At 41.8% G+C, this 20,825-nt stretch overlaps 1 protein-coding gene across 1 annotated transcript in view; it reads left to right on the plus strand.

Annotated features, from left to right (window-relative positions):
* Nucleotides 1-20,825, plus strand: part of plpp4 (phospholipid phosphatase 4) — a 192,668-nt gene that overhangs the window by 116,749 nt on the left and 55,094 nt on the right. Inside the window, exons 4-5 of the mRNA XM_042736114.1 lie at nucleotides 10,359-10,422; nucleotides 12,316-12,440. Coding sequence (XP_042592048.1) covers nucleotides 10,359-10,422; nucleotides 12,316-12,440 — 189 coding nt within the window. The remainder of the gene's footprint in view (nucleotides 1-10,358; nucleotides 10,423-12,315; nucleotides 12,441-20,825) is intronic.

Raw genomic sequence — 20,825 nt, forward strand, 5'->3', positions numbered from 1 at the left:
AAGAAGGTTAGCTGTTTGCCCTGATCACAAGAACTGGCAAATCTGGTGTAGTCCATAAGGATAAGATGTAGTAATTATAGTTACTGGTGTTTTGTGCAGTGCATTGTTTATGTTTATTGTATATTGCAGAAGACTGAAACCTTAAGACTCTAAGAACCTGAACAATCTTACTCTTATGCCCTTATTGTAGCCTCTTTTTTTATCGTATACTCCAAGTAATCAACAAAGTGAATAAATAAATAAATAAATAAATAAATAAACATCTTGGTTACCAATGTCTCAATGTGAATATTGTTCCCCTTCAAGGGAACTCGTACTGCATCCTCTAGTGGACACTATGGGGAATGCCATCAGCATGATCGATGTCTGAAGCATGTGTGAAAACACATGACACTGTGCAGCCCATGATGTCATTAGCGACATGTCTGAAAATACAAGAGTGCCCCTGTAAGGCATGTCATCAACTTTTTGTCTAAAGGAAATGTGAAACAGGCAGGCCCTATGAATGGCAAGGGGATGCAGTGTCTCTCTCTCATCCAAAAATAATGGCAAACATTATGGCAAACCAAAAATAATGGCAAACATACACTATTTTAAAATGGGGGCACGCCAATGACACCTGGTGAGTTAAAATAACTTCATGGAAATGGGGAGCCCAACCAACTCTAACATCCCATAAGGGATATCCCATTCAGCCAAGTTGGGAACACAACTGCCCTCAAACAGCTATGTTCCTAAAGACAATGGGCCACCCACTTAAAACCCTAACACAAGGAGACAGCCCAAAGCATGTGTGATTCCTGGGCACCACCTGCTTGAAAATACCCTGAAATCAGGGGAGGGAGGCCTAACATAACAAAAAAATAACCTTATGTGGACTACCTACTTAAAGAAAGCCCTAGAAAGTGGGGAGGCAGCACAACTACTAAATATGTAGCCCTACTACTAGAAATGTAGGTAGGGAAAGAGCTCAACAGCCCAACCTATACATGCAGATCAAACCGAGGGAGCAAGGAACGTCTCGGTTATGTATGTAACCTTCGTTCCCTGGAGGAGGAAATGGAGATGTCACGTCAGTGACTGACAAATTGGGATCTCACTTAAAGAGACCAATCTACTTTGAGTGTAAACTAAACGAGCCAATGCACATTGGCATGCGATTGTTGCATCCAGCTGCCACTGATCACAGCGTGAGCATAAAAAGGCAGCAGGTGCAATGCATACCAGGTTTTCACCTGAGGAGCCAAGCCGGTGACCCAGCCACTCAGCGGTGGTACAACAGCCGTGGTGGGGGACGTGACGTCTTCGTTCCCTCCTTCAGGGAACAAGGGTTACAGATGTAACCGAGACGTTCCCTTTCAATCGGTCACTCTCAACGTCATGTCAGTGACCTACGAATTGGGATCTTTAACCAAAGCGCCATGGATGCTGCCCCTTTCAGTGCCCTGTGTAAGCCACCTGCACCCCTTTTTGGTGTAGGCTGGGGCTTGCAACAAGAAGACAATTCACTATTGTCTTAGCACTACCCACCCAGTGAGATTGGATAACACTGGGAAAACGTACCCATTCCACTTGGAACAGAGAAGCTGTGGATGTCCCATCCTTCCCGAAGGAGGTTTCGGAAGCAAATACACATATGAACATCCGTTTAGGTGCATATGGAAGATTGGAAGTGATTGTGACCCTCTTGGAAATGGCAGAAGTCTGCCGGGGAAACATGGGTTCTGAGACTATACCGTGGACTTTAAACCTATGGAATCTACTTAGGTCTCACATATGGAACCCAGCTTTCTACCGGTTCTCAAGGATTCATCGAGTGAAGGCCTGGTGCCAGACTTTCCGCCGCGTCTGGCTGCCGAGGGGATGGAGGAGCTCGACAGGGTCTACAGTACGGACACTCTGGAGCAATTATAGTGAGCCGACACTAACTGGGGCCTCTCAGTGTATCTGCCCGTTTGAGGTGAAAACACAGGAGGATACCAGCTCCACACGAAGGCTATAAAATCTAGCTAATGTGTTGGGGGTCGCCCAGCCCGCAGCTCCACAAATATCTGTCAGCGAGGCACCATGAGCCAGTGCCCAGGAGGATACAACACTTCTAGTAGAGTGAGCTCGCAACATGAGCAGACAGGGCACACCCTGTGCCTGATAAGCCAGGGCAATGGCATACACAATCCAGTGGGCCATCCTCTGCTTAGAGGCAGCCTTCCCCTTCTGCCGGCCTCCATAACAGACAAAGAGCTGGTCTGAGGTCCTAAAGCTTTGTGTCTGGTCTACGTAGCGTGTCTAAGGAACCTGAAGACCAGGTCATGTTTACCTACCAACTTCCCTTCCACGACTTCATGGTAAGCAGCAATCGCAGCGATGTAGACTTTAAGGGTGGAGGGAGACAGCTCCAACCCTTGCTGCAAAAAGGAAAGGACGACCCTGATCGGGCATCTCCGGGCGTCTTCTTGATGAGAAGAACACCACTCAATGAACAGGTTCCACTTCAAGGTGTAAGTGTGTCTCGTAAACTGTGCTCTTGCCAAAGTGTTGGTGTCAACTAACCTCCACCACAGGGTGCCACGGGTGCCCCGTCTCTGAGTCAGTAGATCCTTCCTCAGAGGAATCTGCCAGGGAGGGGCTGTCTCGAGCAGCATTAGTTCGGGGGAACCAGGTCCAAGTAGGCCAATACGGCACCACAAGCAGGACCTGCTCCACGTCCTCCCTGACCTTGCACAGTGTCTGTGCGAGAAGGCTCACTGGGGGAAACGCATACTTGCGCAGTGTGCCAGTGCGTCCATGCCAAGTGTTCGCTCGGTTAGGGAGTAGAACAACTGGCAGTGAGAGGTTTTTGGAGAGGCAAACAGGTCTACCTGAGCAGCTCTGAAACATCTCCAAATCAGCCGGACCGTCTGGAGATGGAGTCGCCACTCTCCCGGGAACGTAGCTCGAGACAGCTCGTCAGTCATATGGTTAAGCAGTCCCATAATGTGAATGGCACAAAGTGACCTCAGAACCTTCTGACTCCAAAGGAGGAGGTGGTAGATCCTTGATGTACACCGGTCGCTGTGTTGTCCGTTTGGACAAGGGGGCCCGTCCAAACCCCCAACACTGTGTGCCCGTTGTACATGGCCCCCCAGCCGGTGGTGGAGGCATCCGTGTAAACCACAGCATGCCTGGAGACCTGTTCTAGGGGCACTCCTGCCAGGAGGAATGTAAGATCTGACCTTGGGCTGAAGCTCCAGGTCCCTGTGCTGACCCCGAGACTGTGCTAGTATAAACCAGTTGTTGAGATGAGGATGAGAACACCCTGCTCTCTGAGGGGAAAAACAGCCCCCCTCCATGACTTTCATGAAGACACAGGGAGACAGGGACAGCCCAAAGGAGAGGACCTTGTACTGATATGCCCTCGAACGCGAACCACAGAAATGATCTGTGGTGCAGAAGGATCAACGCATGAAAGTAGGGCCGGGTATCGATTCAGATGTCCTGATTATATTCGATTTCAATTTACAAGCTCTCGATTCGATTCTTGGTTGGATTCGCGATTTGTTTTATTATTATTACATTCGGTGTATATAGTTTTAATACAAATTCTATTCATATTTCTAAAAAATAGTCAACATCAGTTTACAAATGGTGAATTTATAAAAAGAAATTAAGAGCCAAAGGCCTGTATTTTAAACCTTTTCTTTTTTTTTGTATAGGGTCCTTTTTGAAACAACAATAGGGTCATATATTTGGGGAAGTCGTGGCCTAACGGTCAGAGTGTTGGACTTACAACCCAAGGGTTGCGAGTTCAAGTCTTGGGCCAGCAGGAATTGTAGGTGGGGAGAGTGAATATACAGTGCTCTCTCCACCTTCAATACCACGACTGAGGTGCCCTTGAGCAAGGCACTGAACCCCCAGCTCTCCCCCCCGGGCGCTGCAGCATAAACGGCTGCCCACTGCTCCGGGTGTGTGTTCATGGTGTGTATGTGTTCACTGCTGTGTGTGTGCACTTTGGATGGGTTAAAAGCAGAGCACAAATTCCGAGTATGGGTCACCATACTTGGCTGTATGTCACGTCACTTTCACTTTTCACTGTCACTATAAAATGTTCTTCTTAATTTTTCTGGTAATCAGGTGAAGGCATAAAACAATTTCATTTATCGTAACCAAGTAAAAAAAAACATTTTATTTTTGCACAACAGAGGTTTACTGTTAAAATTTAAAAGAAAACAAATGTGATTATTCCTTTAAAAATAAAGATTTATTAATATTTATTATTAGTAGTAGTAGCATTGTTGTTACATTAAAAGTGTCTTAAGTGTTCCTGTAGCTCAAGTGGTAGAGCATTGCGTTAACAAGCGCAAGGTTGGGGTTTCGATTCCCCGGGAACACATGAAGCCTGAATGCACTGTGAGTCGCTTTGGATAAAAGTGTCTGCTAAATGCATAAATTTAATTTAAGTATTTTAATAATGTGATTTTAACATTTGCCTAAATATTGCTACAGCAGCGGTTCTCAACTCTAATACTCTAATACTACTTCTCTCTTTCTTAACACACCTGATTCAGATAATCAGCTCATTAGAAGTGAGCTCTGTGCATGAACTGTGTTCCGATAGACATGGTCCCTACACAGTGTTTATTGATCCCTACTCCCTGAGCAGGGACAATCTGAACTTTTTTTAACTCACTTCAGAACATTCATTCATGGATTTGCGCTGCACAACGTCTTCACACAAGGACAAGTTTTACATTATATTCCTTTGTAAATAGATACAATTTAAATTCACGTCTCGCACACTTCAATGCACTTTGAATGGAACATATATGTTAGCTTCGAACTGGAATCAATATCCTGTGATGTCCGCTTTACAGGGCACTTAGGTTCGAATAGAACAAATGTCTGAAGCGATAAGAGAGACATACAAAATGTGCAGAGCAGGGGGTTGCAAGGACTGGAATTGAGAACCGCTGGGCTACAGTATGTTAAGTAAATGGGGACTTGATAAGTCAGTCTCTCCTCACCTTATACTTTCACGAGCTCTGAAATTCAGCAACAATCAGTTTTGCTGTACTTTTGCTAAAAATCTGAACTACCTAGAGTGCACACTATTGGGAATCTGTTGCAGATTTGGCACATTTTTCAGAAGAAACATTCAGAGTCTAGAAACTCATTACAGATAAAGACACAAGTCTCGCCATGTATTTCAAATCTGAGGATGATGAAATTATTTTAAGATGATGCTGTGTAATTTTTTTTACTCTTTTTATTTAATAAAAGAGTGGATATTTAAAGTTTACTTAAGTGTACTTGGAATAGTTCCACTTTAGCACAAACAAGTGTATTTATTACAACTTTAGTTGAACTTCAGCACTGCTTTTGCACAACTAAAATGCATTTTTGTACAAAATTAATTGTTCCAATTTAGCAGACTTAAAGTATACCAAGTTTTAGCGTGCCACAAATATTTTTAGTTATACTAAAGTACATACAAATAATTTGTAATTAAGTTAACAGTTTTTTTTTTCACTAGGGTGTTCATCTCATTTCATGCTACAGGCCACTGAGATGCTGCTAAGAAGAGAGCAAGGAACTCTTCTTTAAACCCAAAATCATTGGGGAGGGACATCTTGCTACAATGTTCATGAAGTGGATAGCCATCAAAGGAAACTGTTCTTAAACAAGTATATCCTTGATAAACTTCCAATTAAGAGAAGTAACAAGAGAAGCTTAATGGAAACTTTCTACTCCTCCTGTGCCTTGCATACAACCCCCATTCTCGATCCTGCCTCATCACAATGGTGGCCACGGTAACTGAACCACAGAGTTTAGGAGCTCAACTCTTATCCCGAGAGAGAGAGAGAGTAAGAGTCAAATCTCTGTGGAACCCGATTATTGCGACTGCTTCACACAACACACATTTAACTCCCTCAAGAGTTAAATCTGTTTAGTTCAACCATCACTATAATCGCGATAATGCAAATGCTATCCCTTGGGAGAAAACAGAAAAGAAAAGCTCCTTACCTGTTTTTTTCAGTCAGTCCTGCAAATCCATCATACCTGGCGCATCCACTCTGTCATATTATACCATTTCTCATTTTGTATAAAGAATAGAAACAACATGGAAATCCTGAAAGGGAAAACATTTCCCATCTGGTCACTTCCATGCTATGCAATAGAGGGACTCGAACCACAGATGACAGAGTGTTGATCTCTCCGCGACCACATCGCCCAGCATGCATTCAGCTCCCACAAGAGCCGAATGCACTCTGTACAGATGCTAGATTCCCTGAAGAATCAAACAAGAACCAAATCCACCGCCACGAATGCTTCTCGCCCCCATCCACAAGATATGAGTTGTGTGAATCTGCAGGTATCAAAGCAAAGCCTCTCAATGGGCCTGATTCATGAAACCAGAGCAGAACAAATTTTTGTGTAAATCGTTCATAAAGCAGTCCTGAAGCTTTCGGATTCATGAGAATATACACATTTTCAAAATGCAGAGGTGGGTAGTAACGAAGTACATTTACTCTATTACATTTACTTGAGTACATTTTTAGAAAAATTTTACTTTTAAGAGTAGATTTAAAGATGTGTGCTTTTAATTGAACTCGAGTACATTTCTAACGGGAAAAAAAAACTGTATTTTTACTTCGCTACAGTGAGCGGCGTTCCTCGCATTACTTTTTTTTTACAATTTGTATGTTATTTATGTTAAGAAACACATACAAGCACGCGGTCTCTTTTATCTGGGACATGAATGATGCCCCATTCACGAATGAATCACTCTTCTAAGTCGATTCTATTCAAGGCCTTGAAACAAGCCTGCAGAATGGTCAGAAATGGTTTGCGAATCACTTCGAATTATTTTTTCAGTTCCCTGCACATACTGAATCATCTGAAGTGGTTTCTCATTCATTTTGGGTAATTTGAGAACATGGAAAACATAAAGATCTACTGTTTATTGAAGCCAAATCTGCAAATTTTACTGTCGGCCTGAACTGAGGATCTTTATTAGTTGAACACTATGTGCTGTCTGTGAACAATTCCACAGATGTACATTCGATTTCATTCAAGTAATATTGTAGTAGCGGGTAAGCTAAATTGTCAAGTGAAATGTGTAGAGTGAAATGAATGAAAAGTGTTGATCATGGGATTTTATTAGTAGATTTACTTAATTATATTGCATCAATTCCATGTTGAACGCGTTTCTTGAAGCATCTAGGAGACGTTGCCACAGTTCTTCTGGATTTAGTCTGTCTCAGTTTATTCTGTTTCTTCATGTCATTCCAGACACATCTGTATGATGATGAGATCAGATCTCTGTGTGGAGCACTGGCTGTTGTCAGACAAAAATCTCACTGGATTACTACAATTAATGTATCCCTGTGGTCTTTTCAAGCGATCTAAAGTAATTTGACAATTGACTCAAAAGCTGTTTCATGGACAGGCGTGAGGTATTCCTGGCTGGCCAGACACTAGATTATTTTATGGCCAATTTTTAGCCCGATTTGCATCCCCAAATGATCGGGGGTGGGAGTGCACTCTGCTGGTCTCCCATGGTTTGAAAATCGTTTAAGATTTGAAAATTGTCTAGTGTGCAGCCAGCCTCAGCGGGTAAAAGTTCTGGAGATGATTCTAAGTATGCCATTTGCATTTAGAAGCTGTTGCTCTGAACCCACATCACATGGTCAAAGGAGCCCTCCATGCAAGTGAAACAGACCATTGTTAGGCTTCAAAATCAAAACAAATCCATCAGAGATAGCAGGAACATTAGGAGTGGCCAAATTAACAGTTTGGTATATTCTGAGAAAAAAAGAATGCACTGATGAACATGCAACATAAACAGGCCTAGATGTCCACAGAGGGATCTCAAGATGGTGGCACATCCACACGCAGTGGCTTCTCTCGCTCCCGTCAGAATGGTGTTTTCGTGTTTTTTGTCTTGTGAGTCGTAGTGTTTTTGTACGTCTTCATCACGTTACCTGTCTTTAAGCGCGCATACAGTCATGAGTTTCTGCTCGATGGCGGCAGAACCACTTTTTTAGAGTTAAACTCAGCACACACCGAAGAGCTGCAGGATCTCGGTCTGCTCCAGAGGCCTTCACCATCACCGACCCCCACTGCTGCATCTCGCCCACAGCGGAGGTGCCACAAGTGGCGTGAGAGAAAGCAGAAGAGGGGTAAGCTCGGAGGTATCCGGCCTAGGCTAACCGCTAACCCACACAAGCCAGCTATCCCCACCATCGTACTGGCTAACGTACGGTATTTGGACAATAAACTGGACTACATTCGATTACTACGCTCAACTCAGAAGACTGTAAGAGACTGTTGTGTTTTTGTGTTCACGGAAACATGGCTCAGCAACAGCGTTCCAGACTGCAGTATTCAGCTCGATCAGCTGACATGCTATCGAGCGGACAGAGTCCTCATCGCAGGAGGTAAATCACGTGGCGGCGGGCTTTGTGTTTACATCAGTTGCATGGTGCCATGATGTTGTTGTGGTCTGCAAACACTGCTCACCCCTGGTGGAGTTTATGATTATTAAGTGCCAGCCGTTCTATCTGCCAAGGGAATATTCAGCCATACTGCTCGTTGCTGTTTACATTCCTCCCTGCTCCAACATCAACAACAGGAGTGAGGCACTGTATGAACTTTATCAGCACATCAGGGAGCAGCAGACAGCCCACCCTGATGCTTTTCTCATCTTGGCTGGGGATTTCAACCACGCAGACTTAAAGAGTGTGTTCTCAAAAATATACCAACACATTAACTTTCCAACACGAGGTAAACACATTTTGGATTTTGTTTACACCACCCAGAAAGGAGCTTACAAATCCCTCCCCTCCCCCACCTCGGTGCCTCAGACCACATCACTGTCATGTTAATGCCTAATGCCGTTTTTCAGACCCCATTATTTCCAAAATAAAAAAACACTGTCTTATATTCAGAACAATATGGCAGTGTAGATTTCCCTATTTGTCAGTCCCAGTCCCTTCAAAGTTTTGTTTGTTCAATTTACTGACAAACTACTGAGCTGTGTCACGAGAGTTGGCTGCACAGATGCTGTCAAGATTTTGCATTCCAAAAACCAAATGCAGCTATGCCACAGTGACTAGCGATGAAGCAGGCTCCATTTAAGGTAAGACACAGGGTACACCAAGGGAAACTGAACAGAGGAAAAATACTTCATATGTGATCATAGTTAGGGAATCATTATATATGGAGCACTAAGCCAGATTATAAAGTTTCTATGGTAAGTGCTAGGATGTAGAAAGAAATCTCCTGGGTTCACCAAACCTGGGGAACTCTATGGAGCGCCACCTCAGGGAGGGGGAGGACACTTATGCAAGCGCTACATCATCTTCACAATCTCAAATGGATTATCCTGCAAGGCCTGTAGGACGAGATCCCAAGAGTGGATCTGGTGCAGTTTTGAAGGATTCAACCTCCTTGTTAGAATCTAACAATCAGGTCCTGCTTCCCCAGATACTTTCCACCCACGGTGTCATGATTCATTGCTATTACAGTGCACTTTAAGATTGGAGGCAGACACGTACCTATCTGAAGCCACATCTTTGTGGATCTTCACCTTGGGAAGAACAACAAGAAGTAAATAGGCATCAATTCAATGCATATAATATTCAAGCCAAAATATGTTAGAGGTGTTAGGGGCTCCCAAAAGTGACCTCTAGTGTCAGTAATTTGACAAAACGTCAAATTGACTGACAGATAGGGAACATTAATTTGCTATCACTTCCAAGTCATCTCCTTTACTCAATGAGAAATTTGGATAAGGACAGTAGATACAGTGGATCAGTGGTTTTCATACCTGTCCTGCAAGCACCCCCAGCACTGCACATCTTCTGTGTCTTCCTTATCTATCACACCTGATTCCACTCATCAGCTCATTAGTAGAGACCGCAAGACCTGAAATTGGTGTGTCAGATATAGGGAGTGTTTGCAGGACCGGTTTGAAAACCACTGCAGTAGATTATGCTTAACGGATTTAATTACAGAGAGTGGGGATTATTAATGCACAGGATTAGTTATCTTTGTCTACTTACTCTCCATTATTCTGAATTTGAATTATGCATACATTTGAATTATGCCCAGTGCCATTAAAGTGTACATGAAAATGTTTAACAGTTAACAACTAAATTTCAGATGAAGCTTATGACAAAAAAATTGTGCACTGCAATTCTGCAACAATGATAAGTATTTAACAGGCATTAGTTGTGAAGGCAACCATTGCTGTTTAGGACATAATATAGAGGATGGTTTAAGGCTGATATCAGATTTGAAAAGTCGCTTAACTGTGATTTTGTTTTTCTAGGTACCAAAGTCATTATTAATCTGCCTGTCTCTTGTTTTTTTTGCAGCGGTATCACTCGCACTAGCTTTGAATGGTGTCTTCACAAATACCATCAAGTTGATAGTTGGCAGGTAATGTACAAACATGATTTCTGTACTATTTCCATCAGAATTTTATGGCAGGATTGTTCTTGGTTCAATACATGCTGAAGTGTTAAACAGACACAATAGTGCAGAATGCTGGGAAACGTGTTATATTGATCTCATGTTATATTGCTCACCAGAATTATGGAAAACATAGAGTGAAAATCCTCTGGTCAACAGTGGAATCCCCTGAAATGCCTGTTTTGACCAGAAGGAATCTGGTTTAAAATTAACATTCAGTGTTCTCTGAGCTGCTTTTAGACACTTCACATTATTTATTATATTCATATTCATCACTCCCCTCTAAATACAAAACAAAGTGAATAGAGGTACAGTATGTAGTAGAACATCCATCCATCCATACCTTGAAAACATACATCCATTCATTCTTAAAACCTGCAGGCAGTGGAGTCCCCTTAAAGAAAAGTCCCCTCCACTAATATTTGCAGCCTTGGTTAATATGAGCAAAGATGACTGTGAAAATAAATCTGCATTGTTCATCCTTTTGATATACATCCTTTTTTTTTTTTTTTTTAATTCACAAAATTCTAACCTATCATTGGGTTAAAACAATTAAACGTGTGGGGGATCTCATTGTGAAATACTGTAAATGCTTTCTCTAGTTAATATTGGCACCCAATTATTGAAACATCCTTTTCCCAAGATAAAAGCTCTGAGTTTTCTCTTATAATTTCTGAAGAGTTTGGAATGGAAAATATGTAAAGTAAATAAGTAAATAAAACCTGATAAGAGATCAGAGACCATTCCTTCATACAGAATCCCTCCAGATCCTTCAGATTCACATCTCCATGTTGGTGCTTCTCTTCAGTTCACCCCACACATTTTCTAGAGGGTTCAGGTCAGATGACTAAGACAGCAATGGCAGAAGCTTCATTTTGTGCTTAGTGACCCATTTTGTGTGGGCAAAAAAAAAAAAAAAAAAAAAAAAAATATATATATATATATATATATATATATATTTTTCTATTTTTTTTTTTTGATTATTGTCCTGATGGAAGATTCAACCACGGCCCCTTTCTAACAGAGGCAGTAAGGTTTAGATTTTTTATCTGTTGGTATTTGATAGAATCCATGATGCCATGCATGTCCGGGGCAGAAAAACAGGCCCACAACATTAAAGATTCAACAGTATATGTAACCATGGGCATGGGATACTTTTTAATCCCTGTTTGTACCCTGTTTGCTTTTGCCAAAAAGCTCTTTTTTTGTTTCATCTGACCATAAAAGCCCATGCCAATTGAAGTTCCAGTCCTGTCTGACAACTGAATATGCTGTTTGTTTTAGGACGAGCAAGGAGAATTTTTCTTGAAACCCTTCTGAACAACATGTGGTGATGTAGGGGCTGTTTGATGTTTTTATTAGGCTTTCTGTTCCCAAGACGGAATAATCTCTGCAATTCTCCAGCTGTGATCCTTGGAGAGAGTCTTTGTCCACTCAAAGTCTCCTCCTCATCGTGCATTAGGACCATATAGACACACATAAAAAATGGAAATATGAATGGAAATATTCTTCAGAGATATTTTACTCATAAGAATTTCTAGGGATGCCCATAATTGTGGCCAACATGCATTGACGCAAAACTTTAATTTCATCATGAGATTTTCTCCCCACTTTCTATTGTATTACTTCAGTGATAAGTTAGAATTTTTTTAATGAAAGATCAAAAGGATTAACAATGCAGATTTATTCTTAGAGCTGCCTTTGCTCATATTTACCATGGGTACCAATATAAGTGGAGGGCACCGTATATACATAAGAATAAAGTATATTAGTATCCATACTGTATATAAAGACCTATTAGTATATTTCTCCTGTTATTTGTAATCATGCTTTTGCCACTGGTGTTGATCTTGATCACAGGCCAAGGCCAGACTACTTCCACCGCTGTTTCCCTGATGGACAGTTGAATGCAAAGATGCTGTGTACTGGAGAGCCAGACCTGGTATCTGAGGGCCGGAAAAGTTTCCCCAGCAGCCATTCCTCCTGTAAGTGCCGATAGCAATCTGACTTGAAGCGGTGCATGCTGGTTAGAAATTTTGTCTGACTTGAGATGGCGCCGACGTCACGTGTGGCATTAGAGTACCGCAAGAGCGTTTCGAGAGCAGCCGGCTGACTCAGCCGCCACAGTTTCTCCAGAGCGACTGCAGAAGCGCTGATGACGACACAGCTGTTTCACGATTGGCCAGATTCACCACATGACAATGATCACATGTGTTTGGGTTTATTTGTACCTTTTCATGTTCAATAATGGCCACAAATCTGTTTTTAGAAAGAAAAAGCTTTTTTACTGTAGTCGCACTGTTGTATTGAGTCACGTTACAAAGAGGACAATTGGGATGTTAACAGTACGTTAGTGCTCAATTCCGATTTTGCTTAGATCTGATTTTTCAGTTCACATTGTTGTTTTAAATGTGGCCAATATCAGATTTACAGTGTGAACAGATCATGGTTCTGAACTGACCCGCATTCGCAAAAGAACGATACCAACAGGGTTTCCAGGTCTTCTCAACAAAATCCACCCACTGCTTCTCAAAACTAGCACAAACATGTTCTGGTGGGTAAATATCGCGTTAGTGGTGTCGCGTCACCCCGCCAAGTGGAAAAACAACCCATGGCAACACTGGGGAAAAAGTAGCCCAATTCTGAGGGGAAACTTTGGATTTGGCAATACGTGCACAGAAAGCTGTTATACAGAAATAAACACAGAGGACATAAAGTACAGTAAGCAATTATGTGTTTATTTATCATGTGATCTGCCGCAGAAGCCAGCAAATTATGCCCAGGCAATATGAAAAACAAAGATGAGGATGTGACAGAGGAGAGCAGAGTTTTGAAACTTTTATGATACAAACCCTCATGTTTTGCTTGTATATGGAGTTGTCACTGAGTTCTGACATATCACTGTACTTCCACTGACTACCTTTTACAATTGTCTTTATAACTTTGGGTATGTGTTACGGCTGGCTCGTAAACCGCAATATAAAAGAGACCAAACCCAGTATTTCAACAATAAGCCAATTTATTATTAAAATATATAAATCAAATAATTAAACAAACATAAATAAACATCTAGGGGAAAACACATGCATGTGGGTATTAAGTTAAAAAAAAAAACCTGAAAGGGGAAAAAAGTCCAAATGAAGGAGAGAAAAAAAAACATAGCCAAAAACACAAAGGCACAAGGATTCTTTTGTATCATTTTCTGTCCAACAAGGCTGATTAGGAATTAATTTGACCTGTCGCCCAGCCAGCACCTGCACTACACAGCAGAGTCAGAAGGAGGCAGCAGGCAGGTGTAACACCTCCCCCGAGTCACTACCAGAGTCTCTAAAGTGCAGTGTGTTTAATGTCCATGTTTAGTAGTCTGATAGCGTGAGGGAAGAAACTCCTTCTGAGCCTCTCCGTTTTTGCCATCAGACTGCGGAAGCGTCTGTCTGACTGTACCAGATTAAACAGTGGATTTCCAAGGTGGGTGGAGTCTCTGAGGATCTTAACAGCGCTAGATTTACATCTCCTGGTGTGGGTATCTTGCAGAGAGGGGAGATCAGTTCTGGAGATGCACTCAGCTGAGCGCACTAATCTTTGGAGGGCTTTAAGATCCTGGGCTGAGCTGTTTCCATACCACGATGGAATGAACTGAGTCAATATACTTTCTATAGCTCCGATATAGAAAGTTTTCATGATTCCAGGGGAAACCTTGAATATTCTCAGGAGTCTCAGATGGTACAGTTGTTGTCTGGCTTTTTTAACTTGAGCTTGAATGTGATTAGTCAGGGTTAGGTCCTCTGAGATGTGTACACCAAGGTATTTGAAGCTGCTAACTCTCTCCACTGGGGTCCCATTAATAATGAGAGGGGTGTAGATCTCCTGCTGCCTCCTCCTGAAGTCCACAACCAGTTCCTTGGTTTTGCTAACATTCAGAAAGAGACAGTTTGTTTGGAAACATGATGTCAGACTTTCTACCTCATCAAGATAGGCAGCCTCATTATTGTTGGAGATGAGGCCCATCACCACTGTATCATCCGCAAACTTGATGACAGAAGTGGAGGTGTGAGAGGACACACAGTCATATGTGTAGAGGGAGTAGAGCGGCGGGCTCAAAACACATCCTTGTGGGCCTCCTGTACTCAGGGTGATGATGTGGGAGGTGGTCTGACACACCCTCACTACCTGAGGTCTGCATGATTGAAAATCATGAACCCAGTCACAGAGTGGGGCATGCAGTCCGAGGTTTCTGAGCTTGGAGACCAGACTGTGGGGGTAGTGTTGAAGGCTGAGCTATAATCTATAAACAGCAGCCTCACAGAATTCCATTTATTGCTGTTGGTGTGGGTGAGAGTGGTGTGCATGAGATTGGAAACAGCATCCTCAGTAGACCTAATAGGGCGATAGGCGAACTGGATTGGGTCAATACTGTTAGGGATAACAGGGGGAAAAACCTTCATAATTAGTGATGTGAGTGCCACTGGTCAATAGTCATTTAGGCAAGATGGATTGTTGTTTTTTGGTAAAGGAATGATGATAGATTTTTTTAAAGTATGTAGGGACAACTGACTGCACAAGGGACTCATTAAAGATGGACGTAAACAATTCAACCAGCTGATCGGCACATGATCTCAATACGCGACTGGAAATTCCGTCTGGGCAAGCCGCTTTCCTGATGTTCACACGCTCCAGAGCTTAGCTGTTCTCACAGTGCGTCGGCAAGTGTAACACGTAGTTTTGTATCCGCTCATGTCTCCCGAGACGAGCCCCGCATTATACGCGGCCGTGCACGCATTCACCACTGTCCGGATAGATTTATTGACTCATGGTTTCTGGTTCAAGAAAGTTTTTATTGTTATGGTTTGTGTGAACTCCTCAACCAGCGTACCGACAAAGCTGACAGCTACATCAGCAAACTCACTGACGTCAGTGAAACTAGACCTAAACATGTCCCAGTCCATGTCATCCAGTGCGTCCTGTAACACTGCTTCTGATTGGGCGGACCTGCGTTTCACCACCTGCCTCTCTGGAGCTGCCTGCACAAGCTTTTTTTTATATTCCGGTGGCAGGCTAGCTTTATAGCCTTTCCTGAATTGAGAATAGCAGTGGTCCAATGTATTCCTCCCTCTGGTTGGACGGGAAATGTGCTGGTAAAAGTTTGGCATTACATGTCTAAGACTGGCTCTATTAAAGTCCCCACTCACAATGATGGCAGCGTCTGGGTGGTTGTTTAAGCTGACACTAAGCACATCATGGAGCTTAGACAGGGCCATCTCCGTGTCTGCTTGAGGTGGAATGTAAACAGCCGTGGAGATGACTGCTGTAAACTCACCTCTGGTTTTGCCGGCCTCCGCAGTCCTGTCCATCCGAAGAACAGAGAAGCTATCAGACGGTGCTACAGCTTTGTCCGGTACCGAAGGGGTCAGCCATGTTTCTGATAAGCAGATTATTTTGCAGTCCCTTATGCCCGTTGGAACCTATCCTGGCTCTGAGATCATCCATCTTGTTCTCAAGTGACTGGATGTGACTAGCAGGATATTGTGTAAAGGTGGACTGTGTGCTCTGGTTCCTAGTCTTTTAGAAACCCCAGCGCATTTCCCTCTGTGTTTTCTGTTTAATCACCTCGGAGAAGCCCTTTCATAGCCATTGTTCTCATCCGTTGTGAGGAGGATCGCAGGTGGCCAACTTAGATCGTTGGGTAAAACATCGTAAAACAGGTGAGAAAACTGGTTTCTGATTTTTAAAAGTGTTCTGCTGTAATATGCGATCAGTGCCGATGTTATGCGCGGAAAAGGTGAGAGTAATTGTAAGTAAAATTAAATAAAAAGACAGTCTAAGTGGAGCGACCAGGACAGCTTCCGAATTCAGCAGCACCATCTTAGCTGATATTACATCGCAATAATTGTGCTTGGAGAAGCTCCCATATAAACTTCAAAATGCTGGATAGCCAAGACCAGGGCAAGTGCTTCTTTATCTACAGCAGAGTACACTCGCTGATGAACATTGAATTTTCTTGAAAAATAACAAATTGGATGTACTATTCCATCTTGAGTTTTCTGTAAAAGAACAGCACCAGCTCCAATTTCACTGGCATCTACAGCCAAACAAAACAGTCGAGAAAAATCTGCAGCAGTGAGCACAGGAGCATTGGTCAACAGGGCTTTAGCTCCTTCAAATGCCTCTTGAGAAGCTGTAGTCCACTCAAAAGGTATCTTGGGACTAATAAGATCTGTCAAAGGTGCAACCACAGATGAAAAATTTTGGACAAAACCCATGATAGTAGCCAGCCATTCCAAGAAATCGACACAATTCCGGGTGATTAGTAGGTACGGAAAAAGCACAAATAGCCTTGATCTTAGCTTCAATGGGGCAAACTTGTCCATTCTCTACTACTTTACCCAAATAGGTAACTGTGGCTTTCCCAAATTCACATTAAGTCAAGTTCAAGGTTAAAGAGGCTGCCGTTAGCCAAACAAACAGTTCTCTTATTTGTACTAAGTGTTCTGCCCAAGTTGAACTATACAGAACCACATCATCTAAAAAAAGCCTCACAGCCAGACAATCCAGACAGTACCTTATTAAAGAGGCTCTGAAAGGTAGACGGAGCATTTCAAACCCCAAAAGGCATAACTCGGTATTGGAGAAAGTCACCGGGTGTCACAAATGCAGAGAGTTCTCTTGCTCTAGCAGTCAATGGAACCTGCCAATACCCTTTTAAAAGATCAAACCTAGCTTACAAAAATTGCAGACCCCACCCTATCCACACAGTCATCTATGCAGGGCAAAGGGTAGCAATCAGGTTTAGTGACAGAATTTAGGTTGCTATATTCAGTGCAAAATCGGTATGATCCATCTGGTTTATTTACAAGGAAGCATGGTGAACTCCAAGCACTAAAACTGGATTCAGCCAAGTTATTATCTAACAAGTACCTCACTTCTTTTTTCAACAATTCACGTTTCATTGGATTTACTCTATATGGATGTTGTTTAAATGGCAACGCAATACCCACATCAATGTCATGTTCAATTACGGTAGTACAACCAGGTACATCAGTAAACAAGTTAGGGAAAGACTTAACTGAAGAACATAATTTTTTCTCAGATTGGGAAAGATGTGGTAAATACTAAGCCAATTTATCATTTAGCAATTTAACAATGAGTGCACGAGAAGGATAATGAACACAGCCATCATCTACGAAATCCATTGAAGAACTCTGCTGAGGAGAATCCCCATCCTCACTCAACTGTACAGAGTTATTCAACACAGTGGTTATCATGTCCCGGTGGCATCTGATCTGTATCTGGGGCTCATCTAGTTGTCCCGGTTTCCGCTGTCTTTCAGGGCTGTAGAGGTCCTCTCTAGGTGCTGATCTACCATCTGGGCTGGATACGTACTGGATCCGGGTGACTGCAGTGACCCTCTGATCTGGATACAGACTGGATCTGATGGCTACGGTGACATCGGAATAAGAGAGAAACAGACTAATATTAGCGTAGATGCCATTCTTCTAACAATGTAGCAAGTACATTGGGTGTTATGGGAATTGTTCCCGGATCCGGTTTACCTAATTAATGCAGCCTAAAAATCCTTTAATGGATTTGGATATTAGAAGCGTATTAGTGTGTTATTTGTAAGACAGGTTAAAGAGATAGGTCTTTAATCTAGATTTAAACTGTAAGAGTGTGTCTGCCTCCCAAACAATGGTAGGTAGGTTATTCCAGAGTTTAGGTGCCAAATAGGAAAAGGATCTGCCAGCCAGAGATGATTTTGATTTTGTTTGATTTGATTCTAGGTATTATCAAATTGCAAACTGAGTTTTGAGAACGCAGCAGACGTGGATGACTATAATGTAACAAGAGCTCGTTCAAATACTGAGGTGCTAAAAAATTCAGGGCTTTATAAGTAATAAGCAAGATTTTAAAATTTATACGATGTTTAATAGGTAGCCAGTGCAGTGTTGACAGAACTGGGCTAATATGGTCATACTTCCTAGAACTCTAGCTGCTGCATTTTGGACTAGCTGGAGTTTGTTTATTAAGCATGCAGAACAACCACCCAATAAAGCATTACAATATACAATAATTAACACCTCTGTTTTTTCAGAATTTAGCTGTTAGAAATTACTCGTCATCCAGTTTTTTATATATCAAATATGCATTCTTTTTTTTCAAATTGGCATGTTTCACCAGGGCGCGAAGAAATATAGAGCTCAGTTTCATCAACATAACAGTGAAAGCTAACACCGTGTTTCCTGATGATAACTCCCAAGGGTAACATGTAAAGCGTGAAGAGTAACGGCCGTAGTACTGACCCTTGAGGTACTCCATACTGCACTTGTGATTGATATGATACCTCTTCATTCACTGTTACGAATTGATGGCGGTCATATAAGTACGATTTAAACCATGCTAATGCACTTCCATTAATGCCAACAAAGTTTTCTTGTCTATGCAAAAGAATGGTGTGGTCAATAGTGGCGAACACTATTCCATTACACCACAAATAAGATCCAATAGCACTAATAGAGAGATACAAACACGATCAGATGATAAGAGCAGGTCAATTGTAACTCTAAGGAGAGCAGCTATGATACGGTCTAAATCCTGACTGGAATGTTGGGACAAGCCTGGACACCTTTATGTAATTTTCAGAAGATAATTCTATCCAGGAAGAGATTTAACCTGTTAACCCCCCCACCCCCATCCCATTATGGGACTCACAGCTGAAAATGACCTACCTAACTTAAAATTTGCATAGTTCCTGACTTCAGTGTGCTACACACAATTTTGGTGTCTTTGGAAAGAAGACCCTTTGGGATTTACTATCCATCACAGTTGATAATGCTCAAAAAAATAAAAAGTTTGTACTGCATTTAGTTTATACATGTTTTGAAGTGTACTGCTTTTACAAATTTTGCTAATATATTCCTCATAAGTTTGATCTGATAGTGGAAGTACTCCCTCTAACAGAAAAGAATGGGCTGCTCCCGTTTCTCTAAGAATTTTTACAGTGTCTCCTTCCTCCTGTCCTGGTAAACTCACATTACCAGCTGTGATAAATTGAGCATACTCTCCACAATTCTCATCAACATCCACATGCTCTGACATCATTCTCTTTACCTCAAAACTAACAAAATAAATAATAAATAAACGTCTATGGGAAAACACTCACGTGTGGGTCTAAAGTAAAAAAAAAAAAAAAAAGAAAAGAAAAGGGAGACAAAAACACCAAGTCACACAGATCCTTTTGTATCCTTTTCTGTCCAACAAGGCTGATTAGGAATTAATTTCACCTGTTGCCCAGCCAGCACCTGCGCTATACACAGTAGAGCCATAAGGAGGCAACAGGCAGGCGTAACAGTATGTAAAATTTTTGAAGTGACGCCCATAAACACAGAATCATGAAAAATGTTGGGTAACACTTTATAATAAGGTTCTGTTTTAAGTTATTTATAAATTATTAGTTAATGATGAACTAATCATTTACAAAACATGACTATACATTCAATAAATGATTAATAAGTAATAAGTTAACATTTTAGTAATGTTTTATTCAGTTATAAGTCGCTTATAAGTTATTAGTTAATGATGAACAAATCATTTACAAAACATGACTATATGTTCATAAATGATTAATGAGTGGTATGCTAACGTTTTACAAATGTGTTGTAAGTTATCTTAAAAAAGTTCAAATCATGAAATAAATCAAACTGATCATTAGTAGATGGTTTATAAGTTATTAGTTGATACATTATTTATCACTTATAAATCATTGAAATATTTGTCAAAATTGTTTTGTATAATTTTCTCAATAAACAATTGTCAAACTTAAATGATAAATCCTCTTCGCTTAAAGTAAGCGTGTATGTGCTTAGACTGTGTCCCGTGCGTTCGCGCATGGCCAAGTACTCTTCTCTTCGATTTCTTTCTCTTTGCTCATGGCATAAACGCTCTCAAAATGACAACAACCAATCAGAAATAGGCTTCAATGACTGACCAATGAAAACGCGACATCGTACATGGAATCTTATTGGTTGATATTGAACCGCACATGGAACACATGGAATAAGTTCAATCAAGACGAGCCGAGATGGATCCGCCGAATTGATGATCTCAGGTAACCTCTGGCCAGATGAAACCAGCAGTTCAATTCCAGGCTGCAGCAAAGTCACATTGTGCAGAGGACTAACCTGGTTCCTGTGGTCTTGTCCCGGTGGCCATCTAGGAGACGAGGTCTTCACTGGAGATCTGTCTCTGGGGCTCATCTAGTTGTCCCAATCTCCACTGACATTCAAGGCTGTCGTGGTCATCTCTTTAAAGAGAGATAACAGACATTTGTTTAAGTTTCGTATTTTTTAGTGTTTGGATTGATACTGTTTGGGTTG

The sequence above is a fragment of the Cyprinus carpio genome, chromosome B13, assembly GCF_018340385.1.
Source record: "Cyprinus carpio isolate SPL01 chromosome B13, ASM1834038v1, whole genome shotgun sequence".
Taxonomy (NCBI): domain Eukaryota; kingdom Metazoa; phylum Chordata; class Actinopteri; order Cypriniformes; family Cyprinidae; genus Cyprinus; species Cyprinus carpio.